This window comes from Coccomyxa subellipsoidea, assembly GCF_000258705.1.
Source record: "Coccomyxa subellipsoidea C-169, whole genome shotgun sequence".
Taxonomy (NCBI): Eukaryota; Viridiplantae; Chlorophyta; class Trebouxiophyceae; family Coccomyxaceae; genus Coccomyxa; species Coccomyxa subellipsoidea.
In genome coordinates this window covers 1,581,934-1,608,391 of record NW_005178039.1, presented here as the reverse complement: position 1 = coordinate 1,608,391, position 26,458 = coordinate 1,581,934, and the positions used below count along the sequence as shown (strand labels likewise).

The 26,458-nt window shown below is 55.5% G+C and overlaps 6 protein-coding genes across 6 annotated transcripts; 3 read left to right on the top strand and 3 right to left on the bottom strand.

The window, feature by feature from the left end:
* Nucleotides 1-208: 208 nt before the first annotated feature.
* COCSUDRAFT_65175 (WD40 repeat-like protein) lies at nt 209-2,603 on the bottom strand. The gene is made up of 7 exons (XM_005649761.1): nt 2,346-2,603; nt 2,033-2,143; nt 1,876-1,935; nt 1,576-1,764; nt 1,303-1,467; nt 952-1,164; nt 209-786 (listed from the first exon to the last, which is right to left on the bottom strand). The coding sequence occupies exons 1-7, from the start codon at nt 2,478-2,480 to the stop codon at nt 565-567; spliced, it is 1,095 nt and encodes a 364-aa protein (XP_005649818.1). The 5' UTR covers nt 2,481-2,603; the 3' UTR covers nt 209-564.
* A 161-nt stretch (nt 2,604-2,764) lies between these two features.
* On the top strand, nt 2,765-4,197 carry COCSUDRAFT_65174 (hypothetical protein). Its single transcript, XM_005649760.1, has 5 exons — nt 2,765-2,872; nt 3,019-3,137; nt 3,301-3,417; nt 3,532-3,606; nt 3,713-4,197. The coding sequence occupies exons 1-5, from the start codon at nt 2,830-2,832 to the stop codon at nt 3,875-3,877; spliced, it is 519 nt and encodes a 172-aa protein (XP_005649817.1). The 5' UTR covers nt 2,765-2,829; the 3' UTR covers nt 3,878-4,197.
* Nucleotides 4,198-4,892: 695 nt separating this feature from the next.
* Nucleotides 4,893-12,623, top strand: COCSUDRAFT_65173 (hypothetical protein; the record flags this gene model as incomplete). Its single annotated transcript, XM_005649759.1, has 23 exons — nt 4,893-4,907; nt 5,354-5,587; nt 5,708-5,906; nt 6,193-6,329; nt 6,439-6,636; nt 6,725-7,014; nt 7,125-7,369; nt 7,486-7,753; nt 7,891-8,074; nt 8,200-8,436; nt 8,658-8,856; nt 8,974-9,110; nt 9,221-9,324; nt 9,444-9,624; nt 9,831-9,956; nt 10,075-10,212; nt 10,321-10,504; nt 10,654-10,805; nt 10,987-11,166; nt 11,391-11,733; nt 11,911-12,080; nt 12,174-12,307; nt 12,398-12,623. The coding sequence occupies 23 exons, from the start codon at nt 4,893-4,895 to the stop codon at nt 12,621-12,623; spliced, it is 4,281 nt and encodes a 1,426-aa protein (XP_005649816.1).
* Nucleotides 12,624-12,988: 365 nt separating this feature from the next.
* Nucleotides 12,989-16,277, bottom strand: COCSUDRAFT_13722 (hypothetical protein; the record flags this gene model as incomplete). The annotated part of the gene is made up of 11 exons (XM_005649758.1): nt 12,989-13,279; nt 13,412-13,612; nt 13,780-13,980; nt 14,091-14,192; nt 14,316-14,495; nt 14,614-14,778; nt 14,909-15,025; nt 15,144-15,336; nt 15,452-15,570; nt 15,713-15,910; nt 16,047-16,277. Coding segments are annotated over 11 exons (1,998 nt in total), but the record flags the coding sequence as incomplete, so codon positions are not given.
* A 1,023-nt stretch (nt 16,278-17,300) lies between these two features.
* COCSUDRAFT_8244 (small-subunit processome) lies at nt 17,301-18,206 on the top strand (the record flags this gene model as incomplete). The annotated part of the gene is made up of 4 exons (XM_005649757.1): nt 17,301-17,356; nt 17,473-17,655; nt 17,767-17,863; nt 18,012-18,206. Coding segments are annotated over 4 exons (531 nt in total), but the record flags the coding sequence as incomplete, so codon positions are not given.
* A 4,709-nt stretch (nt 18,207-22,915) lies between these two features.
* COCSUDRAFT_61497 (hypothetical protein) lies at nt 22,916-26,162 on the bottom strand (the record flags this gene model as incomplete). Its single annotated transcript, XM_005649756.1, has 9 exons — nt 22,916-23,149; nt 23,385-23,590; nt 23,727-23,919; nt 24,037-24,182; nt 24,324-24,524; nt 24,811-25,045; nt 25,341-25,520; nt 25,651-25,809; nt 26,001-26,162. The coding sequence occupies 9 exons, from the start codon at nt 26,160-26,162 to the stop codon at nt 22,916-22,918; spliced, it is 1,716 nt and encodes a 571-aa protein (XP_005649813.1).
* Between the last annotated feature and the right edge of the window lie 296 nt (nt 26,163-26,458).

The following is a 26,458-nucleotide window of genomic DNA, read 5'->3' as shown; positions in this document are numbered from 1 at the left end:
GCTCCATCTAGGATCTTTTCATGTGCTTCATGATCACATGGAGATCAAAATCTGGATCCAGATCTGGGGTCCAGATCTCTAGGTCCATCAATGGGAGCATGCGCATCAGTGATGGCATGGCATGCCGCATGATGCATGCGTGCGCACGTGCCACCAGTGGACAGTCATTGATCGAATCGTAACAATACTCGGGAAATCCGGCTGGGATGTGAGTCACATCTTGTGACATGATCATGATAGCACTGCAAGATTATAGGGTACAGCATCGATTATAAACGTTAATTACTCAGCAGCGCTGCCTAAAATTCCACACTCAGTGGCTGGTTGGACTTGCAGACTTTTACTCACAAGTAAGTTAATGCTCTACATTAGTGTAAAGCTCTGGACGGCGTACTGTAGGAAAGGCAGAGGAAAGGCAAAGGCTAGCGCTGCAACTGATCAGTCAGATCACTAACAAAAACCGACAACACACTGAGGTATAAAGCAGACTTGTTTTTCCCAGTCAAGAATGGATCTTGGGCTCTTGCTAGAGGTGCTGTGAGCCTGATCCATCATTTGCTGCCATCAGTCCTCCTGATCCAGCTCCAAGAACTTGCAGAAGGAAAGCTGCTGGCACACCCCGCCCTTCTGCTCATCAAATGCAGCCGTGTAGAATGAGCCGGACGCAGACACTATGACAAGCGTATTTGGCTGTGGCCCAAAGCCCACTGTGCTGCGGACGTCCTCTGGCAGGCGGTACTGAGCAAAGGACCGCTCAGAGGCAAAGTATGAGACAGGGAAGATTGCCTGCATTGACACAGACAATGTTTAGGTAGGTTCAACAAGCATCAGGCGTTGATTGGAAATATGCAAATGAACGCAGCAGGCAGCCTGTGAGTAGATGGACTCATTGTCACATGATGCAACAGACAAGGCGGTCCCAAATGACAGAGAGGCATAGAGAGGACGCACGCTGACAAACGAGAATGGAGAGACGGGGTTTCGCAAGGAGCCTGCATCGCTGGTGCCTGCTGTGGTGCCCACATCTGATGATGGCTGCCGCTGGTCCAGAGAGAACACATGCACAGTGCCCTTGTCTGATGACAGTGCTAGCCAGTGAGGCCGCTCCCCTTTGGAAAATGCTATGCTGAAGACACAGGCTGGGTCCGCTCCCCTTCGCAACTCCTGAGTGCGGGAAGCCATATCAATGTTGAGCAGACAGGTACTGGGATGGTGAACACACTATTCCTTCTGCAGGTTGAGGTGGTAAAGAACAATAAAGAGCAACATGGCACCCTTCAGCAGCATCATGGGGTGCGCTACCTGCAACTTGGTGCCATCAGTAGTGGAGTGGATGCGGACGAGCGTCCCCCTCTCTGACGCCGTTGCAAGCATTTTGCCGTCTTGGCTCAGCGCTATGCATGCCAGGGCGCTTGTGTGCGCTTGGATGAATTTTGTGCGGCGGACGTCGTAGAGTTCCACTCTCACCTGATTGCACATGTCACCCAGTGACAACTGGTCCCTACAATGGAGTAAATCCGCAGATGGTGGCATATTCTTGACGTAAGCGCAGAGTACACTGGGGAGGTTCCTTGCCTGTCCGCAATGGAGTCCAGGGCAGGCCAAGACATTGTGCTCAGGGCAGGGTGACAGCGCAACAAGCCCCGTGGGATTGCTCAAGGTCTCTATCGAGTGCTCCAAGCGCAGGTCTGCAAAGTTGTACATGAGGACCTTGTGTTCGAGCGCCACCACGATCTTGTCGCGGCGCAACCTCACAGCTCGAACCTGTCCCACGCAACAACATGCCTCATGATGAAGGCCTTTTCGACTACTTTGCCGCCGATCATCAATCTCATGCGCATTTTAGGGGCAAGGTTTGATGAAGCGACTGATCACCTGGCTGCGAAAGCTGAGTTCTCCAATGCAGCGGCCCTGATGGTCGTCCCATATCATGACCTGCACGACAACGCCAAGGTCTGAAAGCAGTCTGGCTTCCAAGGTCTGTCAAGTAAAGCAATCAGTTGCATGATGTGCATTGTGGACCTGGTCCTACCTTATTTGGTGAGAAACGTGGTGCACTTCCACCACCAACGAGGGCCAAGATATTGCAGCGGAAGAGCATCTCCACAACACCGATCCCAGCATTGTTGAAGTCTCTGCGGAACTGCATCACCATAGAATGTCATAAGCGCGTACCACAGATGCAATATGGCACAGCACTCACAACCTTGGAAGCACATGTCGCGATTCTGTGCTTTGCTGCAACCATATATAAATCAAGTTTTGCACGCGGCACAATTGTTAAGACTCTGATGCACGCATATATGATTCTATGGACCGCATAATGCAGCAGATCGGAAATTTACCGTCTCCTTGAAAGGATCACAGTTATAAACTCTGAACCCAGAGTTTGTGCCGCACGCAAAGCATGTTGTGTCCTGATTGAATCCAATTTGAAGAAGCTCCAGATGATCTCTGCGCCTATCTGCTGCTGGTGCCATGGATCCCTTCTCCTTCAGAAGTGTTGGAAAACGTCCATGACTATGGGGAATCTCAACCCGTCGCGTGTGCGCTGAGAAGTTTTGAGTAGGTTCACAGATCTTGTGCAAAGCGATAGATTCTTCGCTTTGAAATGGCTTTGGACTGCTCCCTTCTGAAGAATTCTGCGAAGTCCATTATGCGCTCTTACTAAAGCCAGGTCAGCAAGTCAGTTCAGCGTCAGGGCAGATGCTGCGCCTCAGTGAACTTGCCTGTCTCCCTCTTTCACACACAATTCTTCTGCAAATTTCAGTTTCTTTTAGCGCAGTGCCAGTGTCTTCACTAGTGATTCTAGACGTTACTGAGCTCAGGATGGGGGCCAATGAAGATGCTGATCTGAAGGACAAAAAGGAAGGTAAGGAGTCCGCTATATCCCATCTAATCAGACTCTTCTTTCTTGCATATCAACAATTGCCCATTGTTCGCCTCCATTGGACCGCCAATACAGGAAAAATTAGGACCTTACATTCTCAAGGCAATCAAACGTGACAGGCCCTGCAGGTAAAGCCAGCGATGAGGAAGCAACGCGACTGCAACAGTTGAAGGGAAAGGGCAAGGCTGTAGAGCAGGAGGAAGAGGAGGACGATGACGCAGACGAGGATGAAGAGGATTTTGATGAGGTGGCTGCCAACCCCGAATGCTCGCCAGAGACCCAGTCAATTGCACAAATGCTGTATTGCCTGTCAGATGCAGTCCAAACTCTGGCACCTGATCATAGGCTGACCTTTCTGAAACCCAGTTGCCTCCTTTGAAGCTGATGAGCTGTCAACCTTGTCATAACAGGAAGCAGATGATGAGGGGAGTGATGATGGCGATGAGGCAGAAGACGATGAAGAGGCTGACGACGAGGAGGAGGAAGCGGAGGAGAAGCCACCAACAAAGCGGAAGGCGGGTCGCTCAGTTCTGTCATTTTCTTGCATATAATTCCTAGGAGCAGATAAATCCTAGGGGCCTGCGATATCTCTACTATGAGGCAGTCCTTGTTGTGGATTGACGATTTCAATGCATCTGCAGGCCAGCGGCAGTGAAGCTGGACCATCAACAAAGAAGAAGAAGAAGCCCAGCGGTGGTGGTGGTGACGACGAGGAGGTGGGTTCATTTCTCATACCTGATTGATAGAATGTGCTGAAGGGCATCATGCATCATGACTGCTATGATTTGGTCGTGTTGCCCAGAGCAAGACTGCCTGCTGCAGGAGGAATCCGAACCAGAAATTGTGAAAGGCCTCTCTGGGGATGAGGTGGACCAAAGCCTCATCATTGCTGGCGGCAGAAGGTCCAGGCGTGGCCGCCCCCAGTTTGGCAGTTCAGGTTCCAAGTACAAGTACGAAAGCAAGGATGATTCTGACGACGAGTGGTAGCGGATTTGGCTGCCGTGAACTTGCAGTGGGACCACTGGCTGCCAGTGGCAGCATGATGACATTGGCATGAATTAGCAATTTCTAGCTCAGCCTGGAAGGCATCCTCGTCACTGCGAGAAGAAGCAGCTGCCGAGTCCTGAGGTTGCAGCATGCGATTGCCCCACAGTGACTTGGCATGCTGAAGGTATAGGTATCTATAGAGCCTGTCAGCTGGTTTCCACAGTAACAGGTGTGAGACCTTGGCAAGTCATGGGTGGCAACTAATGTCGAACATGATGTTGCAACAACTGGACCTGCCCACCTGTAAGTGTTTGTCTCACAATATAACCACTGGCAATTGCACAAGCATGTACATCATGTACCTCGCATGTTGGAGGCCGTCAGGCCATCATGGTGACGATCAGATCTGGAGCCAAACTGGAGATTTGGAGCCAAATTGGAGACTCAAGGTGTTCTGGATCAACAAACAAAGTCAGGACTGCCACTATATCTAGGAACGTGTCACCCACTGCACTAGCCAGGCTGCACACAGTGACTGGAAGTGCAAGCCTCTGAGAGGACCCGGTCCACCCCTGGGCCCAGGGCCCCGGGGCGCCGGCAGGGCAAAAGCGGCTTTTGCCTGGCGCATGCGTTCTGAGAGTCCTTTCGGGATGCCTCACAATGAAGTCCCACAAATCTGAACATGTTGGGGAACATGTCCAACAATGGAATCTCTTGCATGACACGAATCCAGGGGTGGCTTAGGTTGTCTTGACAAACCCACAGGGTACTATTAACGTTAAGGGTTTCTGACTAGGAGAAATGTCAGTTTCTTTGGATTCCTTGGCTTTGTCTGGTCAAGCGATGCAGGCACTTTAGAGATAACTGGACTAAGGGATTTTGCTATCAATAACAGTAAGTACTTGCAGCGAGATTCACGATTGCCGATTGCCTGATGGAACATCTAAAGGGCCAGCAGTGATACATCCACTGGAGTCGGTGCAATGCAATAGTGAGACTAAATAACCAAGCACCAATGGACGATGCTGAGGTTGGATCAGCTAAGCAGAGCCATGTATCTCTCACACTTGCAGGAGCAGTTGACTTCCACTCCTTGTTTGGGGTAACCAACTTGCACTCCCACCGTGTGTGCAGCGCGCTACTTTTGATTCTTAAGGAGCTCGATGAGCCTGAACACTTCTAGAAGTTGCAACTGTTTGTTGTCTGAATAATCTGCTCCGGTATTGACCACCTCTTCAATCCTCGCCCTTTCATGAGATCCATGGCTTTCTGTTTCCTGATCGCACAGATGGAGCCCTCCAGATTTTTCGGGGGAGTGCAAGCAAGATGCCTTGCTTTGCATCCTCAACGAGCCATCGTCGCAGTGGTGTGCCCCCTCTCCTGCTTGTGTTGGGATCCTTGCTTCATTCTTTTGTGCTGAACTATGCTCCTCCACAGGAGCAGATTTTGATTGTCAGGGCTGACTGATTTGTACAGGCATCTTTGGGGGTGTATGCCGAGTTCGACCTGCAGTCTGGATGCAAGCTTGGCAGCACAGAGGCGTCAGGTACATCGCTAGTCATGTCATACAGCCCAGAAGGCTCGCAGCTGCTCGTGCTGACAGCAGAGCGAAGCATCGTGGCATTCAGCTTGCCAGGGTGGAAGCGGCGGGTGCTTGTACCACCCAGCAGTCGGTACAACATGCAGAAAGCCCACATGGCGGTATTGCCGGTAGGAACAGCACCCATGCAAAAGAGACCGCCAGAAATCATTTACATAGCAATCACGACAGCAAAGCGTCCGGATTCACCCCTTCAAGCCAAAAATAGACACTGCTGTGTGTCTGCACAGGACAAGGCAGGCAACAGTGTGGTCTTTTGTCAAAACGGGTCAACATCAGTGCGATGCGTCAGCATGGCTGGTAAGGCAACTGCCAAAGGCAGCAAAGAGAAGCCAGGCGGCCAGCTCAAGTCCGACCTGAAAAGGCCCATTGTGGCCCTTGCGGCCAGCCATACAGAGCGGCAGTCTCTGCTGCTGCTGCACGCCGACGGTGCACTTTCATGCTCCGTCTGCAGCCCTTCCACCCGCACCATGACCACAAGATGGGTTGTCTCCGTGGATGCCCCACGAGCCCAGATCAGCCAGGTCTCTCCTCTTTCCTCTGCATCTTTTGCATAATGTCTCGTTGACATGCTACAGGGCACAGCTCACATCTGGATTCCAAGGTCCAGAGATATTTATCTAGGGGCTCGGGAGGTGCCAGTGTGCTGATGTGGTAGATTCCAACATGCAGGGCGCTCTGCACGCTGTGCCGCATCCTGAAATACCTGGCGCAGCTCTCATAGCAGTGGGCACAGGCAGCGGCACGGTTGCTGCATATGACGCTGTGGGCTCCACAGAACCACGGCTGATAGGAGTGTCCAGCACTTCTGGCCCCGTTCAGAGCGTCAGCATCAGCCTTGCGCCTTCCAGGGTGAGCCAGCAGTTCATGGTCGTGACATCTGTTACTGACCAAAATGGCAGAGGGAAGGTTTAACTGTGTCAACATGGCGGTGTGTATTACAGCTAGGCGGTGCGTGCAGGTGCTTGCAGCTGTGCAAGATGTTCGAGGAGAAGTGCACTTGGAAGCCTGGAGCATACTGTTTGGAGCTGACAGAACAACCTGGCTCCATGAGAAGGTGGTCCCAGACAGGCTGAACGAAGTCTGCGGAGCCTCTACAAGCTCAACTAGCCTGCTTCCAGGCGCAACCCAACTGCAGAAACCAAGCGCATCGTGGCAGGTAAGGCGTCACTGTGCAGGACCCTGCTGAGGAGGCGAATTCCTTTGAAGATCATGCACAAGATTTTCAGTGTTTTTGGTGACCGCAGGCATTGTGGACGGTGAGTCCCTGCAGTGCCCAGGCAAGTGTGGGTCTGGCATGGCAGGCACGGTGCCTGCATGTGCACCCCAGCCTGGGCCTGGCTGTTGTGCAGCACACCGGCACAGGGCATTGGGACAGCGTCCAGAGCGTGCCCATTGGCCGACTGTCGCCTGCGGATGCCGACGCTGCCCAGCGCCTGCTCAGCATCAGCGTGCTGCGCCTGTGCTGGCCCCTGAACGCCGCTTCCATCGCACCCCTCCACTCCTCGCTGCACTTCTGGGCCGGTCAGGGCACCAGGTGACCTTTCCAACTGGGCTCAGCTGCGGTTTTGGTTTAGTGGAGCAATTTGCCCGCCTCTTTGAGAAATTAGCTGTGTCGACTGACTCTGTGCGAATGTCACTTTGCAGCAACGTAAGCAAGAGGCTGAGCTTCAAACCGCGCATCTACCTGTTGGAGGGTGGGCAGCTGGCGGCATACAGCCTGGGCACGGGACAGATGAGCGAGGTGGCGGCGCTGCCCCGGAAGGGTGCCAGCGGGCAGGGCCTGTCTGCCCGGCGCCTGGTTTGCAGCCTCAAGGCCGACGCATCCCTCGTCTTCTTCCTGGCCACCTCTCCTGCAGGCCTGCTCTGTTCCTTTTTCATTGCAAATCATCGTTTTCAGAAGCATCACATATTAGGAAAAATTTGATGTCCCTGTGATAAGGGAAATATTCTGCATGCGCACAAGAGCATGACTGGCGCACATGGTGATTTATTATGCGGACTGCAGGAGCGAAAGGGCCAGCGGCCAGCACAGAGTTCACCCTGCTGTCCCCATCGTCACCGTCCAAGGCAGTATGGACAGCCCAGGGAGCGAGCGGGGCTTTTGCTGGGCTGGAAGATGAGCAGTATGCAGTGCTGTCCAACAGCGGCAACACAGTGCGCGTGTATGCCACGCAGCCGAGCGAGGGCAAGCCGTCAATGCTGCGCAAGCTTGAGCTTGGGTTTGGGGGCGCTGCCGCCCTCTTCCCAGGGCCGCCCTGGGCATCGCTCCCCAGGTGAACCTCCATGCATCTTGGTCGACCAGCATAGAATTCGGGCCTGTGCAGGCATTTTGGATAGCGCGTCACACAGGACATGGCCAAGAGCTGATATGGTATGCAGGATAACGTCACATTTGAGTTGCATGATGCAGGCCCGGGGCAGCCCAGGATGCAGGAGGCCGGGGAGTGATCACATGGGCGAGTCACCAGGACGGTCTGTGCCTTGGGGAGCTGGCAGGGTCGGTCAGGCAGGGAACCAGCTACGTGGGCTCCTACGGCTCCAGCCTGCAAGCCAGCCGATCCCTGCCCCTTGCACCCCTCGAGTCCATCCTGCAGGTGAAACATGCTGTCTCCAGGCGGGCTTCTCTCCCGGGCTCGTCGCGTCTATGCGTATTGTTGAGAGTATGATCTCCATCGCTGCAGGGTGGGACCTGAAAGGGTGTATGCTTGTGGGGGAGCAGGTGGCGTGGCAGGGGCTACTGGATGAGAGCGGGGGCGGCAGCGTGATGGACGACACAGGCGCAGGCAAGGCCAGCATTGCTGCGGCCGTGCTCACGTCGCGGCGCCTGCTGTTGGTCAGTGCCACGCTGCGGCCGCTGTGCGCCTTCTCCCCCAGCCCCTCCGACGCCCCCATCACCAGCTTCCTCTGGCTGGGCCCTGCGCTCCTCTTCTGCAACTCCGCACACCAGGTCGACCCCGTGCTTTCTGCGTGGAACCGTGCAGCTGACCAGGGTCTTATGAGAAAACAATGGAAGGGAGCCGGACTCGCAGTGGTTTTTGTTTATGGGTCTCTTTGTGTGCACATGAGCCTTGCCTACCTTCAGCTCATTTCTATGCAGCTGGCAAGGATCCTCAGAAAGGATTAGACAAGAAGAAAGCTGAGTAGCGGTGGTTGTGAAGGGATTTGGTACGCGTGCAGGTGCGCCAGCTGGCATGGGACGGCCATGTGGCCTCGGTGTGCAGCCTTGGTGGAGGTCCCCCTGCCGTGCTGGCTGGGGCCCTGGCAGACAGGCTGCTGGTTGGGCGAGGCGGCGCGGGCGTGTCTTCGCGCCAGGTCGCCCTCCTGCCATCCCTCCTTTTGGGCTGGGCTTCCCTGGCTGCCTGCTCCATCCTGCCAGGTGAGCCCTCAGGAGGATGGCACTCCTGATTCATTCACCTCAAAGTGGCAAATTTTGTGCACTTTGTGTGCTCCATTACGGATGCTCCCAACATGTGATTGCTGCATGTTGCCGCAGGAGGATGGTGGCGGGCTAGGCAGGAGATGGCGACACTGATTGCAAGCTATGACAGCAGCACCGTGGATGAGACCCTGCTGTCAGCCCTTGTCGGTGCTGGGGCATCGAAGGCTGCCCTTGCTCTGGCCAAACACCAGGTGCGCTCTTGGATCCGCTTTTTAAACTTGAGAGCGCACTGAGTGCAGTGAGACCAGCAAGGAGGTTTGTGATGCACCACTGAAGACCTGATGTCCGTCCTGTGCATCAGGTCGGGGGCGTGTATGAAAAGGGGTTGGCTGCCACCGAAGGCCATTGGGAAGAACTGGTGTCTGCAGCTCTGGCCGCTCACCGCCAGTCGCCACAATATCCCAGGTCCGGCTGCTTGGATTCTGTTCTGATGCATTCAGCCCTCGTCACCCTGTCATGCTTGCTGGTCAGGAAGGAAAGTGTCAAGGTAATTCGCAAAGGGTTCATTGTGCGGATGCACCCAGGCCGCCTGCGAGGGGGTCAGAGGAGTGGGCGCGCCTGGTGGGCTTGGGCCGGGCTGCTGCAGCATATGGCCAGTGTGCAGCCGCGCGACAGCTGTGGGAGGCAGCCGCAGCATGGCCAGAACTGCTGGGCTTCTGCGCGCTGCAGGGAGACTTTGATGCAGTGCGCGGCTACTGCAACTCGGTGGGCGCCCCAGCCATCTCACTCTGATGAAGTGCAATGTGCATGTGTCCATGGAAGTATCACCGGCATTGCAATTGCACATCAAGGGACATGTTCTGCAGAGTCTGGGTTGGCAGTCTCCATGCATGCGTAAAGGGCCATGAGAAAGAACGTCATTTGTATATTTTGTGCATTTTGTAAGAGGATGTCTTCCTGCTGCATTGCAGGAGGATCCGGAGGTGAAAGCCCTTGCAAAGACATTGATGGTTCTGTCGGAGGATCGGTTCCGCAGTGCAACTGCCGTGGGGGCCTCTCCTCGCCCATCGGACTGGCAGATCAGCTTTGATGAGCAGGTGACTACCATGAGTGTCTGTTCTTCTCTACGAGCAGATCTGCCTCAAAATTGCATTTGGACACGCGCAGGCGTCAAGCTCATGAAAAACACTTATTGATGCCGACTCTGTCATGCAGGGTATTACAGGTGACACAGAGGGCGAGGAGGCCTGGCAGGTGGCCCCAGCTGGCAGCGTCCCCAACATGGACATCGCTCCTGCACCAGGCAGCACAAGCGTCACCATGATCCCCCAAATGGACCCCACACTGCTGGAGGTGGGTTGGCGACATTGTCTCTGCCATGCTTTTCTTTTGCATTATATCGCCCATCGAGGGGTTAGTGGCGTATCTGCCAGCTGCAACATGATACTGGCGTGCATGCAGGGGTACCTGGGTCTTGGACAAGCTCCGGAGCGCGGCGCATCGGGAGTGAGTCCATGGCACATGGGTGATGAGCTGGGGGCCGATGAGGACGATGGCGGCTTCATGGAAGCTTCCCCCATCGACAGGACCCCTGGCGATGACGAGGGGGCCAACCCATACACTGCCGGACAGGACACCTCAGCAGGTCTCAGAGCACCCTACAAGTCACTGCATGCCAGTCAGGACATCGAATCTCTTGCTGCATTAGCCGTGATGAAAGGCCATGACGCTGGGCAAGAAGCAGGCTCTCAACCCCAGACCTCCAGATTGCAGTTCATTGGTGGGATCATGCAGGGCGCAGGAGCGGCAACAATGCACAGGAGGCCGCGCACGCAGCTTTCACACAGGACAAGGACACCGGCTTCTACAGCAGCGATGAGGACGAGGACTCGCAGTCCACCACCTCACTCTCTACCACCACGTCAAATGCAGGGCCGAAATTCAAGGTGCGTCATCAAAGGAACCTAGCAACGGGCTGCCTTTATGGCGGCACATCATCGCGGGAAAAGCTGCAGAGGGTCGTGTTGGCATGACGCAACTGGCTAATTTAATCTGCATTTCCCCCTCAAGAACGAGTACTCTAATCCAAATTTTCCAGGTGGTAACAGCATGTCTTCTGACGGTCAGGTGGTCATCAAGGACAAGGATGCAGCTGCTCCAAGCACCACCGACGCAGGAACGCTGTGGGCTGCCGCACAGAGCCTGCGTCTGTCGGCGCAGCCACCCTCATTCTCGGACCCTGCCAGGCCGTTGCGAAGCGCGCTGTCTGGCAGTGACAGCCGGCTGTCAGACAGCGATTTCAAAGTGGTGCGTATCAAGTCATCCCTGTCACTGGCATTGAGACTGCAGGATGAGCTGCAACAATGCAGCAGCAGCAGCACTTGGTCTTCAACATGTACTGGGAAGGCTAAGAACATCTATGCTGCACCCATGCAATCTTGATGACCATTTCACCTGCCAATAGCGCGCCACTGCTGTTGGGGATGGGTTCAATACGTTGAACCTCACGCTTTGTTGTGTCATTATCGCAGTCACCAGCCAAGTCAGGTGCAGCCACCCCCGCATCGCTGCCGCCGCGCGGCGCCGGCATCTCTCCTGGTGCATCATCTTCCTCCTCACCGGGGATGCTGCCACTGCCGCCTCTGGGGCATGTATCACCACTGCTGCAGCCCCCTGTCAGTAGCAGGGGCGGCTCAGTTCCGCCAAAGGCGCAGGCAAACCTGTTTGGCGCTGCCAGAGGCGGCGGCCGCCCCTTGGCGATGAGCGCACCTGCGCCGCCTCCCATGATCCCTGAAGACCTGTTTGCCCAGCCTGGCGCGCTGCCAGCAGCCCCACTGCCCACGCCGCCCTCACCTGCGCCGGCTCCACCGGCAGGTATTTTCTAGGTCTCCTTGCAAATAATCGATGGAATGTATTTGTCCAGCCTTGCATCTAGCAGGGGGGCTACAAACGTCAGCATCTTCTGTTTGTAGGCCCCCTGCCTCTGGTGGAAGCAGGAGAGGATGCCTGCATCAGTGAACCTTGTACTCAGTTCCCCGAGTTTTTGTGCAGGGGCTGCAGATGAGAAGGATGTGTCGTCCTCCCATGAAGGCGGAGTGCAGCACATGGAATCTGGCCGATGGAATGAGGCGGCGACCGCCTTTGTCGACGCGCTGCACCATGCAAAGGGCAAGGCAGTGCCGCGGGAGGCCCAGTATCTGGCAGCTGTGCGTCTGTGCAAGGTCAGCGGATATCTTGTGCACACATCTTTCTGAGAGAATCTGTAAAAAGATATATAGAATCAGGCGGCCTCATTGTTTCTGTGCTGTCCGCAGGAGGCATCTGATATGTCAAAGAGCGCCAGTGCCAAGCTGATGCGGTTTGCAGCTGCGCTGGACCTTGATCCAAAGCATCAGCGAGCCCTGGCACAGACCGCCATTGCACGCAACATGGCTGTGGGCAACTACGGGTGCGCACACGCTGCAGATGTTTCAGGAATGTATCTTCACAGGCAGGTCCACAGGGTGTTTTGTATTGAGGCTGTTGTTCTGTCATGCAGGTACGCTGCAACTCAGCTTGAAAGCTTGGTGGCGATCTCAGTGGGGCATGTCCCTGACTCGTTCCTACAGCAGCTGCAGCAACTGCTCAAAGACTGTGATAAGCATGGGAGCACAGATGCTGACATCTCGGCAGATGAGGACACCACCACGTTCCCTGAGATTGTTGGAGCATCAACGACATCAGCAGAAGTGTCTGAATTTGTTGATGCCCTGTTGAGAGCATGAAGTCCTATCTGCTCACAAGACATTGTGGTAACGGTACCCCGTCAGTACATAAGTCAATCCTTTACACATCTCAAGCTGCCAGCTCCGTCCATGGCTGCTCATGCATGCATGCAATCTTTGGTAGGAATATGACATTTCACATCTGTGAATGCACGCAAGAATTGGGTACGATGAGTTAGCAGTCGGTAACTCTACCAACTGCTCACGAATAACAGCTCCCTAATGTACCACAGACGTTTTGCTACCTGACAAGATAAGAGCAACCTACAAAAATAAATGACCTCTATACACACTGTAGCAGAGGTTCACCCGGGTTGGATTCTAAATATTCCGGAAGACAACCTTGAAGATGTTGGGACCCATCATCAGAAGCGCTCTCCAAAACGAACAAAGATATTTCCCTGCCCGGTGTTGGCATCTGTCGCGTACTCCAGACGCACTGCGCCCAGCTTCACGCCGCCACCCAGGCTGGCTCCGCTGCCGGCTCGCCTGTAGTACTCTGTGGGGTTGCCCTTGACCAGCTTGGAGGAGCCCAGGTCCGTCCCAAACTCATAGAAGCCGTAGACGTGCTTGCCCAGCACGGGCACGCGCAGCTCCACTGCACCTTCCAGGAAGCTTCTGCATGCTGCCAGCTCACCAACATTGTAGCCACGCACCTGCACAACGACCCAACCATTGATCTCCCCAATAAAATATGGCTTGGGGCAGACAGTCTGAGGACAGAATGAGCGGCTGAAACCCAAGCTGCTCAGACTCGCATGGAATAGGGGGGTGAATCATGAGCGCACCGAGAAGGGGCCGCCCAGGGTGAAGTAGTCGTAGGAGGCCATGTCACCGATGGCGTTGCCTGCGCGGGCATGCAGCACCAGGATGGGTGGCGGTGAAGTGGAGGAGACCGGCGGGTCGCGCAGCTTCAGGAACCGGGTCATCGACACCGTGTGCCTGTTGAAGAACGGCTTCCCGCTGCCTACCCCCAGCCCTTGCTCCACCTGATCCCCAGCACACCAACTTTCAAATCTTCACACCTCATTTTCGATCATGCTGGTCTCAAACCTGCTCAAACTTGCTCAAACGCCACCGGCCAGGTGGACGTTGACAATTTTGGAAAAGGCAGGGGACCAAGGCATTTAGAAAAAAAATGACAGAGCAGGCGCACCACAAAGATGTCGCGGGCGCCAACGGGGCTGCCGTTGACAAAGTAGGTGGCGTCGCGCGTGAGGTTGCCCTGCAGGAAGGCCACGCGGTCCACCCCAGTTGGGGACAGCGTCGTGGGCGGCCCATCTGCGGCCAGCATCCCTGTCGGCAGCTGCCGCGTCGCATGCGAGCAGATCTGCCCGGAGTCGTCCCGCGCCGTCACCTGCAATCCATTCAAAACAGCCATAAACAATTTTGCTTGTGATCAGATGGAGATGGATTTTGCATGAAATGTTATGCGACTTTCACCGGAGGATTGGGCTGAAGGTTCACCTGCTCCATGACCACACTCAGGCTGGCTTTGCTGTTGCGCGAGTGCTGTTCAATCAGGCCAACCTTCGCGCCTGCTCTGTCAATGAATACCGGAGGCACATCCTCTCCACTTGGACCTGCAGTGACCACACCTCTTGCACACATTTTTGAATACAAGCGGAATTCTCCCCTTCTCTGCCCCTCACATTCACATGAGCAATGCATAGTAACTTGCATGCAAGGCACCGCCAGTATCTCACCAGGGGTGAAGACGCCAGACAGCTTGCGCGCGTTGAATATGGACACGGCGAGGGCTGTCCTCTTGGGGTCCTTGGAGTTGAAGAAGTAGGGATGCCTGTACTCCACCTTGTAACCGAGGTCATCTGCCGGAGCCAGGAAGTTCTGCGCTGTGATGCTGGCTGTTGCCTGCAAAACACACCAGGCCGCGTCAATGTGCAGTACACCATGATGGCCGTGATGGCAGCACAGTGACTTGAAATAAGGAGACAATCTGAGGGCATAGGGCAAGTGGCAGGCTGCTGACCTGACGGCCCCTTCTGGCGATGTTGCGGTGCTCAAAGGTGAGGCTGCCGCCTGGAACAATGGAGGCCAGCATGGGCTTGCCGTTGTTGCCTGGCGCAATCTGCCACTCCGCCTCCAGGTCTGCTGACTTCATTGGGCGCTCCTTCACCATGATGTCCACATCCACCTGCATCATTCCACCTCATTCACACCCTGAAATAGCTCTTTGACACATAAGATGCATGATACTGATACCAATGCATGCATATTATTGCTTTGTGTGACTAGCTAGTCAAGCATCACCGTGTCACCCTCACCTTTGCCTCGTCTTTGGGGTTGGGCCGGGGGAAGATCTGGACGTTGTCAAAGAGGCCCAGCGCAAAGACATCCCGCAGCGCCTTCCGCCCATCCTCTGCATTGTACAGCTGCCCAGGCTGCGCACACACACACACAAAGTCAATTGCCACCCAGCAGCTTTCCTATGTATACACACCGCATCATGTAATCAATTGCAAGCAATTGTTTGACATTGCGCAAGGCTCCCGAGCGCACCTTGAAGGGAAGTTCGCGCAGGATGATTTCTGGCTGCACTTCGCCGGCGCCCTTCTTGGTGTTGCCCTCGTCGTCCACCTGCACCACGTTGACCTTGTTCACGCGGCCCTCCACCACGCGGGCCACTATGTCCCCTGTCTCCATGCCCTCGTAGTGGGATATGTATCCAAACACAAACCCGCGCTTCTGATACCTGCGACGGCCCATGCAGCCGACTCAGCATGCATGACTCCGTGATCACCTGCAGCATGAGCCTTGCATGCATGCGGGGAAAGAGGTAACACATTGAGAGCAGAGAGGGTGCGCACCAGCCCTCCACAATGTTTTTGATGCCGGCCAGCTTCTGCAGGCCGGTGGGGCCCGGCTGCACGGCCACCTCATTCATGACCCTGGCCACCTCCTCTGTGGGGATAAGCAGGCTGCCCTTCTTGCTGTTGGCCGCAGGTGCAACCTGTCGACAGAGCCACAAAGCTTATCAAGACTGTGGTCTTCTACTTACACCACCCCACTCTGCAAAATGCACACACCATCCTGCTGATCCAGGTCAGCTAGATGGGAAGGATGCCCACCTTGAAGCTCTTGATGGGCTGCCAGAGGTTCTCGCTGAAGGTGAATTCGAGGGTGTACTTGCCCTTGCCCTTATGCTGCACACGTGCGTCCACATTGGCAAACAGGCCGGACTGCAGCAGCGTGCGAAGATCCTGCGACAGCTCTGAGCGGGAGCACACAAATCCTGGCTGGCAGTTCAGGCCAGCAAACAGCTCTTCCTGCATGCACACACCCCTTCATCAGGACTTGTTGGTTTCATGTAAATTATTCCACAAGCGTGAACTTTGATGAAACTGTAAACGCAAGCTCTGAATGGAGAGGGAGGCTTAAGAGGCTTTGGAAACATGGCTGCACCTCTGTGGGGACTCCTGGCCCGACAGGAAGCCCATTTGCCTTGACATCGGCGCAGAAGAAGGTCCCCTTGGACAGATCAGTGTAGTCCTCGTTGTCATCGTCACCTTCCTCGCCTGCTGCCACCTCCCCGCCTTCGTCCTCTTCCTTCTGGGCCTCTGCAGCTTCCTCTCCCTCCTCCTCCTCTTCCTCCTCATCTCCCTCCTCATACTCCTCGTCATCCTCTTCCTCATCGTCATCCCTGCATTTTCCCACTCAATCACATAAGAAGAGGTCCTTGCAATTCTTGGTAAAGTTTTGGTTCTAGAAGACATCGACATGACCACTGGCATGTGCCACACTGACATAGTACAGACATTTTGAGGCAGGTGTTTCTTGAGAGGAGGTCTTACCCTTCAGCATCTTCAGCCAGGTCGTACAAAGGGTTGTGGCCTCCATTCCCGTCGCCACCACCACCTCCTCCGTCTCCATAACCACCACCATCGCCTCCATCGCCCATCAAAGACAGTGATGGAAGCAGATTAGTTGCCAGGCTAGCTCCACCCAGGAAACCAAGAGCTTGCACTGCGGTACGTTTCCGCAGCCACCATGCCGTCTGATTGCTTCCCTCATCATTGCTGTCCTCGAACAATTGGGCAATGAGCGGCTGTGCCTGCGTTTTGTTCCTTCTCCTGAGCTTCGATGCTGGGTGAGAAAATGCACGGCGCACTGCTGTCCCAGAACTAATTGACTGTTTTGATGCACAGTGAAGTGCACTGTGAGGCTTAGTCCCTCCTAGAGCAGAAGCCATCATGAAGAGAGTATTTGCAGCTAGGCAATTGTCCTACAATATCTTAACTTTGTCTACATCGTCAACATATTCAAAGGCCGATTGTCAAAATATCTCGACACGCATGTCAGCGCTTTTTAACATTGCAGCTGCAAAGATGAAATGTAGATGCGATGCATTCGTTCTTCGCTGTCCTGAGATAAGCCTCAGGGTTGAGCCGTCAGAGATCGGAGAACCCTAAGAAACCCTGCAACTGGCCTACTGCTCAAGCTTCTCAAGCACTTGGCATGGATCCTTCGTGATCGTGTTCCATTAATTTCTGTATATTTCCCAGACGCTCGCATCGAAGGCCTGTGACGATACAGCATTTTTGGAATAGGTGACAAAACAGTCGCACGATCTAGGAAGTAGGCCAGAGGAGTAGCAACTTTTCAAAGAATCCCATAGAACGTAGCACTTAAAGAGGCAATTGGTGCAAATATTTCAGCATGTCGTCACTCCGAAATGCAATAAAGCGAAAAACTCACAAAGAGAGGCCGCAACCGTAAGTTCCTTGCTTCACCTCCAGGAGACCATTCCAAATTTTATTGGATCGTGCATCTCCTCCATATTTTAATCTTCAAATGGAAGACACGAAACAGGTGCCGATGGTGATTGCAGGCAAAGCCGCAGTAAATTTGGCCTCCTTGAGAGAAAGAAGGACTACAAGGCTCGTGCAGATGATTTCCACCGGAAGGAGAAAGCTCTGCTAAATCTGCGACGCAAGGCAGAGGAGCGGAATCCCGATGAGTTCTACTTTGCCATGGAACACACGCGCACAAAAGGTGGAGTGCACCTGAAGAGGTGCGCTGCACAGTGGCCAGGCCCCACCATCCTTGCCGTTGCCATTTTCAGAAGATGATGAAGAGAGGAAGGGCCTTGAAGTAAAGTAACCCTTACTCACATCTGCCGCAGCTCGACCCAAGCCAACAAGTATTCTCAGGAGCAGCTGCAGCTCATGAAGGGGCAGGACATCGGGTACCTGGAACTGAAGAGGCAGTCAGAAGCAAAGGTGTGTTTCTGAGCAGCAATGATGCTCTGATGCTCATGCTGGACCCGGTCCTAGCTATTCATTCACATGCTTGCTTTTGCGTTTTGACTCAAAGGTTTTATGCTCTTCCTGGCAATCCAGCCAAGCGGTTTTAGTTTCTGCTTGACAGAAAGCGGAGCGGCTGCGCAATTCGCTCCATTTCATAGGAGCACCGGTGCGGAACAGCCACACGCTGTTTGTGGATGAGGAAGAGGCTGCCTCTTTCTCTCCCCAGGATTGCTTCGACACTCCTGCAGAGCTGCTTGGCCGAACATACAACAGGCCGAGGCGGTCTCAGCTCAACGAAGCTGCCGCCATCAGCGGCTTGGCAGAGAAGGCAGCTGACACTCGCAAATTGGAAAGGTGGGCATTGCAAATGTGTCTATGGTTGCCAATAGGAATGCTGCACCATTCTCATGCGTCTGGTTGCATGTGCATGGTCCATCAGAGAAAGAAGGATGCAGACATCAAGGCAAAGCGAGCGCCAGAAGTTAGGAGAAAGGGCTGCATCGCATGTGCACGTCATGTAGCAACAATACAATGGTTTATTGAACTTCTGGTGGCTGGGCAGGAGGCGAGCTGGCTCGTACAAGCAGCTGTTGCAGCGGGAGGAGCGGCGTGGCATGCTAGGGACTGTCTTGGAGAAGATGGCCTCGGAAAAAGCTGTGATGGTGCAGCCCTTACACTGCAAAACCTGAACAAAGTGTGATTGCCATTAGGTGTGTGCTTGCAAGGATCACTGTATTGAAGGATTCAGAGGCATTCATGCAGCTGATCCATGGTCTCTTGCCATTCCTGTAGGGCAAAGGCAGGAAACGAAAGCTGGAAGGGACGGGAGATGACAACTCACAGGCACCAGTCTACAAGTGGAAGCAAGAACGAAAGCGATGATATTAATGATCGTGGCTTGCTGGCACCAGTAGCTTTCTCGTTTGTTGCGCGTGATTTCTATGAAGGTCCTAGTACAGCTGTCAGGGACGAAGAAAATGGGCGAGACCAACGCATGCATTGGTAATGGGATATTGTGTGGCCGACGGCTTCACTGCAGAAGTGATCAGAGGAATTGAGTCTGAATCGCTACCTGAGTGTGCCATTTGATTGTACACTATTGTAGCTCCATTGAAGACTTGAAAAACTAGAAGTGAAATTCAGGGCACCTACCCAGAAGTCAGAAAATGCAGGGGAGTTACAGGGAAGCGTGCGCACGCTATAATTGTACAAGTGCCTCACCTCGAAAATCTCGCTTTTCGCAAGATATGCAGAGACAGAGACTGCAAGGCATCGCAACGGCTGAGATTTGTGTACTGATTTGCATTGTAAGCGAGACTGAAAATTTACCAGAAGCGTTGCAGATTCAAATCACAGAAGCTCACAAGCGCGTAACATCCTCGGACTTCACTGGTGCTAACACTCGGACACCAGATCTGTGACAAAACAGTACGCGGTGCTTCACATCATATCATATTTCAAATTGCGTTGTCCATTGCAATCACCGCTGATGTTTTTTGGCTTGCAAATAGCCGAAGATGTCGCCTCCTCGTGCCTCGAAACTCGCGACTGCTGCTAATAGACAAGCTCTTGTCTACGCAGGGTCCCCTGAGATGATCCGAAGAATGTGGTCAATCTTGCTGGTGGCGTCCGCCATCTCGTTTTCTTCGGCACAGGTGAATGCTCGTTTCGAAGAGCGACGCGCGTAGCAAGCAATAGGGATCCACTGCCTTGGATTGCGGACTTGGCAGTTGACAGCTTATTGATCTCCTGGTGTAAGCAGGATCTCTCCGGCTCACGCTCTCCCTTGGACGACTGCGGTCAGATGGCGATGGCGCCGACCTCGTTTGCAGCGCTGAGCCAGGTACTGCATGGGCCTTCACCAAATGCATGTTGCCTACCTTCAAGGCTTGAAATGCTGCTATCAAATGACACAGCAGCATGTCTAAGTGCTTCAGATAAAAGAAACATGCTTGAAGGCCTGGGTTTTGCATTCGAAGAACCACTCACTGTGCCTGCAGTGTACCTGCTCATGCCCCGAAGGAACAGCCGCCCCAGCGCCCGCCCCTGTTCTCGCCACAGCCGCAAATTGCGGGGCACCTGTCACTTATGCCAGCCTCCAGCAGGTGAACGCTAACCTCATCCTTGACCCATTCAGCAACAGATCATTGTCCCTGTCGCCAAAGCACTTTTGCAAACCGTCACCTCAATGTGAGGCATTCCCTCTTTGCCACGCAGTGCAACTGCTCTTGCCCGGTGGCAACCAGCTGGGCCCCAGTGCCAGCACCAGCACCAGGCCCCATGCCCATGGGCTTCGCCCCCATCATCGGAGAGGGCGCTCCAAGCCTGCAGCCCACCTTGCTGACAGCAGCTCCAACGCTGGCCTCAGGCGCAACTCTGCAGCCGGGAAGTGTGCTGCTGCTCCTGCCACCCAGCTTTCCTTCAGCCACCGCTCTGCCCAGGGAGCTGGCCTCCCTTGCGCAGCTGGAGGTCCTCAAGACGAAGTTCAAGGGCATCCTGCCGGGCTACAGCCTGCACGCATTCAGCGCCCAGCCGCTGCTGCCCAAGCTGCCGTCGCCGCTGCGCTACACCTCGCTGGAGGGCAACCTCCTGGCCATCATGAAGTCCGCCCCTGAAAGCAGTGACAGCCTGGCATTTGCAACCACCGTTATCGGGTATCCAAGCACCTACAGCACCACTGACATCATCTCCAGCATCACTACCGCGCCTGCCAGCTTCACCGCGCCCTCAAACCTGCCAAATTACACGTTCACGGGCCTCGACGCGGGAGCCGGAGCCGCCATTCCTGCCCTACAATCCGGCTTCAGGTACTTATCGTCCCTTTTCACCAAATCAATTCAAGGTGGAACAATGCAATTGAAGTCATCATGACTTTGCAGGCCTGCATCCAACTGAGCCAGGAAGCATTGGATTCTTGCTGGGCTACAGGCAAGCTGCTTCAGTCAGGCACTTACGCCAACAAGACATAATAACTTGGACCTGTTCTGTGCAGCTTTCTGCAGATGGCGCCCGGCGTGCTGGTGGTCCTGGCGAGCGGCGACGAGCGCTTCCTGACCAGCCGCAACCCTCAGTCGCCGGCCCCAGCACCGGTCGCTGCCGGCAGCGCCGCCGCAGCGCCGCAGAGCATCCAGCAGATGCTGTCCTCCGCGGACCTCTCCAGTCTCCCCACCGTGCCGCAGGGGCTGCAGATCATTCTGCTGCCGGCCGATGCGGTCATTCCAGGGATGCCAACTTCCAGCCCCATCCCTGCTTCCTTCCAGGTGCCGGCCGCTCTGAGCAGCTACAACTACATCCTGACATCTTCAGGCGCCCAGATCCCCTCACTGCCCAGCGGCTTGTCTTCCATCACCCCCACCCAAGGTACAATATCCCCTGCCTTCTGCTCATACTGGACTTCTGTGAAATTGAACAGGGATGCACTTTAGTCCCACACATGGCTTACTCCATCAAACCGCACGGCAAGAAAGCAAGTTTGCCTACTTAATATATCCGAGCTTCGATGGCTTGAGGCAAATCTTCTGACACGCAGGCGTCACTATCATTTACCCGACCGCCATGGCAGCGAGTGCCCCCGTGCCAGCACCGGCGCCCAGTGCTGCGCCCCTGCCAGATGCCACCATCCTGGCCTTCCCCTCAGACTTCCCATTCGGCGGCCCCTTTGGGCCAAACGCCGGAACCGCAGTGCCGGCCAGCTTCACCGCGCCTGCCGCTCTCGCCGGGTACAACTTCACGCAGCTGCCCGCAAACTCTGACTTGCCGGCTGTGCCTTCCGGCTACTCTGTGCTCCCTGTCAGCGCTGGCTTGACCGCCATCGTGCCAGCCAACAGCAGCCTGCTGCAAAACAGCGCGGCCATCGACTCCACGATCACCTCCCTGCCCGCCATGCTGGCCAACATGGCCCAGTCGCCGTTTGCCGGCTGGATGCAAGTTGCCGGCGCACCGCCGGGCTCTCTGGTGCTGCAGCTGCCCACAGGCACCTCCTTGGGTCAGTTTGGTGGCCTCACCGCGCTCCCAGCTCCGCCTGCGGGCCTGCCTGCGGCCGTCTACGGCAGTGAGAGCATCCAGGACGGCCTCTCACAAATCTTCCCGGGCAGCACGTTCACGGGCCTGTACGGAAACATCCTTGCCGCTGCTGCATAGTTGAAACTGTCAGCCCACTCACAAGACATTTCATGCTGTTCAACAAGGCAGCTGGGCACGGCAGTGTTTCAGGCTCGGATTCTGGGATGTAACAGAAGATATGTGGATATGACAGTGCGATCAAGAACAAGAGACTGTCGTGTGGTTCTTGAGAAGGGTCTCTTTTGCAAATTTTGGCACTACTTCTTTGTAATTGTGGAGTGATCACCTGCATGCATGTGTTACCTTGTGTGACTGCGTTTGACTTGTAATACTTTTTGTTTGGCCAAGATCGGGCAACTTTCAAGCTGGAATGGGAACTATCAAGAAATACGACCCGGGCAGCTCACAAGACAAATGTGACGCTGCCAAATGGTAGATAGACATGCATCATGGATTTGCACATGTCTTGAAAGATTTCTTTGGGTACGATCTTCACTGAGCTATCTCCTTAGACAATAAAGAACATTACAACGCATATTTGCAGGAAAATTCCGATTGTGCTTTTGGCAATTTTGGCGGAGGGATCTTCTCGGCAAAAATATAATACACAGTAAGCACCCATCCTATCTCTTAAGGTATGTGTGAGACCAAAGAATTGGAAGACGTCACAATTCTGTGCATATTCACTCCAAGCATGCATCACTCCCCAGACCTATCGCCCAAGCTTGGCAGAGGCAGTATTTGAACCCACATTGGGAATTTGTGATGCTTGCAAGGGACACCCCTGTATTGCTGGCAGGGAATGGGTGATGGCAATGCTGTGGGTTCACCAGCTGTCCAAGCCATCACATGCATGCCTCGATCTGTCCGCCTTAGGCTGTGGCCTGCGCAGCACGCGCACAAATTCTGGCTCCGACACTTCGGGCTCGAAGACTTATGGCTCCGCTCCCGAGAGCGGATCGGTCAGTCAGGGGCGTCCCAGAGCTCGCCGCGGTCGCGCTCGAGGATGCCGGAGGTTCGCTCGCGCGCATCCATCGCCCGCTCGGCCGGCATGCGCAGCAGGCTGCGTAGCGCCGCATCCAGGGGTCCCCCCTCCGGCGCGCCCTCCTCGGCACCCAGCGCGCCGGCCGCTCCCGCCTCCCGGATGATCACCCGCGGCCGCTCCCCGCCCGCCGCGATCCGCTGCTGCTGCCGCCACTGCCCCGGCACAGCTTAAACGTCACGCACCCGTCACATGTCTGCCTAGGGCAAGTCTCTATGAGGACGCTAAGCAGTCCAGGGCATCGTCACTCACAGCTTGCAATCCTCCAGCTTGCTAGCGTCACATACTGAGTAGTTGAAAAGAATGACTCACAAAAGCAATGTCTGCCTTAGGATGCAATCAGGGAGAACGGCTGCCCAAGTTGCAGATAGCGGATGCCAAATGGGTCACCTTGGCGGCCTGCGGTGGCAGGTCCAGAGACTGCGCGGTCAGGGAGTCAACCAGGAAGTCGCCGACAGTGACGCGCTCCCCCTGAGCGCTCTCCTCTGCCGGCTGCTGCTGCTGCGCGGGGACGGGCGCGCTCTCACGCCTCTGCTGCCCCTTCCCTTTGCTCGCCTGGCGAGGCTGCGGTGGCGGCACACTCCTCACCGTTCCACCTGCACAACGGCAAGCTCAGTTCCGCCGTGCTCAATGGATGCCTCAAAGACCGCCTCTGTTTTGACAGCTCCGGGACTGAGCAACATAGACTCGCCAAAAGCTGGCAGCTGGGAAGATGGCAGGTCGAGGAGGCACCTGCGAGGGCGGACATGGCTGTCCAGGTGCTGGCTGGCAGTTTGTGGTCGCGCGGGGGCATGCGAGCGGGCGGCCTGCGGGGAGCAGAGGCGGCTGGAGCGGTCTGCATTGGCAAGGGGATGCTGGGTGCATTGGGGTCGTGCAGGACCAGCAGTGACGCCTGCACCTCCACGGTCCCAGATGGGCTGCCATCCTGCATTAGCGCACTCGCTGCCTCACAATCAGGGTGGTCTGCACGAGCCAGCAGTACATCATAGACCGGTTCACTAAGAAAAGAGGAAGGATGCAGGATGCAGGATGGGGTGTGGACCTGAGAGGTGCCCACGGCGCCGGCGGGTACCGCACACATGACGATGTTATCGCACGGGCACGCCAGCGACAGCGCTCCAGCCGCCGCCTGCACCGCCATGCGTGCAGCGTGCGCCTCGGTAGCGTTGCTGCTCCCACTTGCCTCCCCTGCAAGTGGTGACACAGCTGTTGTGATAATGGCTCGCCTGACCACATGAACAGCACATGCAAGCTTGCCCTGACAACACAGGCCAGGATATAGTGACATGTGGGAGCATAGAGAGAGGCCACATGAGATGCCAAGCTGACCTGCAGCGCGCTGCACAACAGGGGGCAGGTAGAGGCAGCAGAGGACGGCGCGCGCGCGGCCGACGGCGTTCTCGAGGAAGGGTGACTGGGCGGCCACGCGCACGGCCTCCGAGGCCAGCTGCATCAGGGACTCCTTTGGCCCCATGCTCCCTGCGCTGTGCGCCGGCATCGCCGCACCCCCACGCCCAAGCGCTGCTATGCCTGCGCGCCAGTAGAATGAGATCACGGCATGCAATCACAAAGCACATCAGCCCCAATCCCCGCTTGTTGGAATTTCCCTTGCAGGCACTCCCACAGCTGACCTCTTCACTGACCAAGATGAGCAGCCAGAGGCAGGAGTCAGGGCAGCGCATGGAGTGGGATCCTCTTGACTGTGATCCTACGCCTTCAAGCTCAGCACAACAGTTGGGAGCCAGCCTTTTTTGAGGAGGTATTCTTGGCTGGAAGCCATCCCAGTTCGGAGTTATTAATGGCTAGAAGCTCCCACCTGGCTGGGTGAGCAGGCGGTGCAGGGGCGGGGAGAGCAGGCGGCGGTAGCGGCGCTCGTACTGAAGGCCGTCCCAGCGCAGGGCGCCCTGCGTGGACTCCAGGATCTGCGGCGCTGCCAGCGCGGCCCCCAGCGTGCGCACCATGTGCTCCAGAGCATTGTCCGCAAACCGCGTCGCGTCCGCCATCGTCATCGGCGACCCAGCCGCCCCCGTGCGCACCCCCGCCAACACTTCCTGTAGACACATGCCACCAACCCTCTCAATCGGTGCTAATGTTTTGAAGCTCCTGGGGCCAATCTCAAACCTCACAGGCCTGGCCATGTAAACATTCACGAGTTTTCCTCTCAGTAATCCAGGGTTGTTCCGATATGCAAGCCCTCTCCTGCTGGGTGCTTCAAGGCCAAAGGGAGTGGACAAAAGGAGAGCCCCGCCAGGGACTACTATCCTTAGCAGATAGAAACCTGACTTTGCGGAACGCAATTGATAGCCGAGGATGCAGTTAGAAGTTCAAGCTCGCCTGTTCTATGACTGCGACGAGGTGCGCGCATGGCTTCAGGGAGCCTATGAGGCGGTCGGCCGCCTCGATCTTGCGGGGTCCCTCGAAATTGAAGGGCCTGGTGACGGCTGCAACCGTGAATATGCCGGCTGCTCGCAGCTCCCCCACCAGTTGCAGCACCTGCTTTGCACGCTGTGTCTCAGCCAGCAGTTTCTTGTCAGCACCCACAAGTCGCCAACATGAGTTTTCCCAATGTTGCAGAAATAAGCTGCTCCTCAAGGATTTTCCATAAAGTGCCAGATCTGAGTGGTGAAGGTGAGAGGAGCATGTGGCAAGCGCGCACAAGGTCTGTGCTGCCTGGAGCAGCGCTGGCAGAGGTGAGCACAAAGGCGACCCCTCCATCGCCCACATTGGCATTCCCCTTGCCTCCGCGGTCTCGCGCACCCTCTCCAACGATGCGCCTCAGAACATCGTTACTCAGCACTGCCTTGGGCTTTCCACTCTGCAAGGCACGCGCGCATACACAGCTCATTGTAGCCGAACCAGGTATCCAGAGGCATCCACTTCTCATTACAGAGACTGCAGAGAGTAGCTGCAGGGATTCTGGAGGTCAGCCCTCTAAAACAGCAAGCTTGCTGTAACAGTACAGAACACTTGCTGGGACATGCAAGATAAGAGTTGGCAAGGTCCCACCCCATCTGTTTCCAGTATGTGGATGTTGGCTGTGGGCATGTCCATGGATGTGCGATCCGCATCAATGCACCAGACCTCATGGCCCCCAACTCCCCCGTGCCTCAGCAGCTGCTTGATGGCACTAATGCCTCTTGCGCCCAGACCTGGTCCACGCCCCAACATTGTCAGGGGAGTCTTACTTCAGGCAGAATACAAAGCCGGCTAGTGCACCATTGAAGAGGCTTTTGACAGAGGTCCTCAGGCGATGTGGGTCATGATCACACCTATGATCTTCAGCTTGCCATCAAGTCTGGATACTTCTGGTGCTGGTGCTCTGATTGCCTCTGCAGTGGCAACTGCTGACACTGCTCTCCTGGGCTGCTGCTGCACAGCCCTCTTGCCCAGAGGCTTCCCAACCAGGTGACGCAGCTGACCATGAATGCTGCTTCTCAATCCAAGACTAGATGCCCTTGATAATC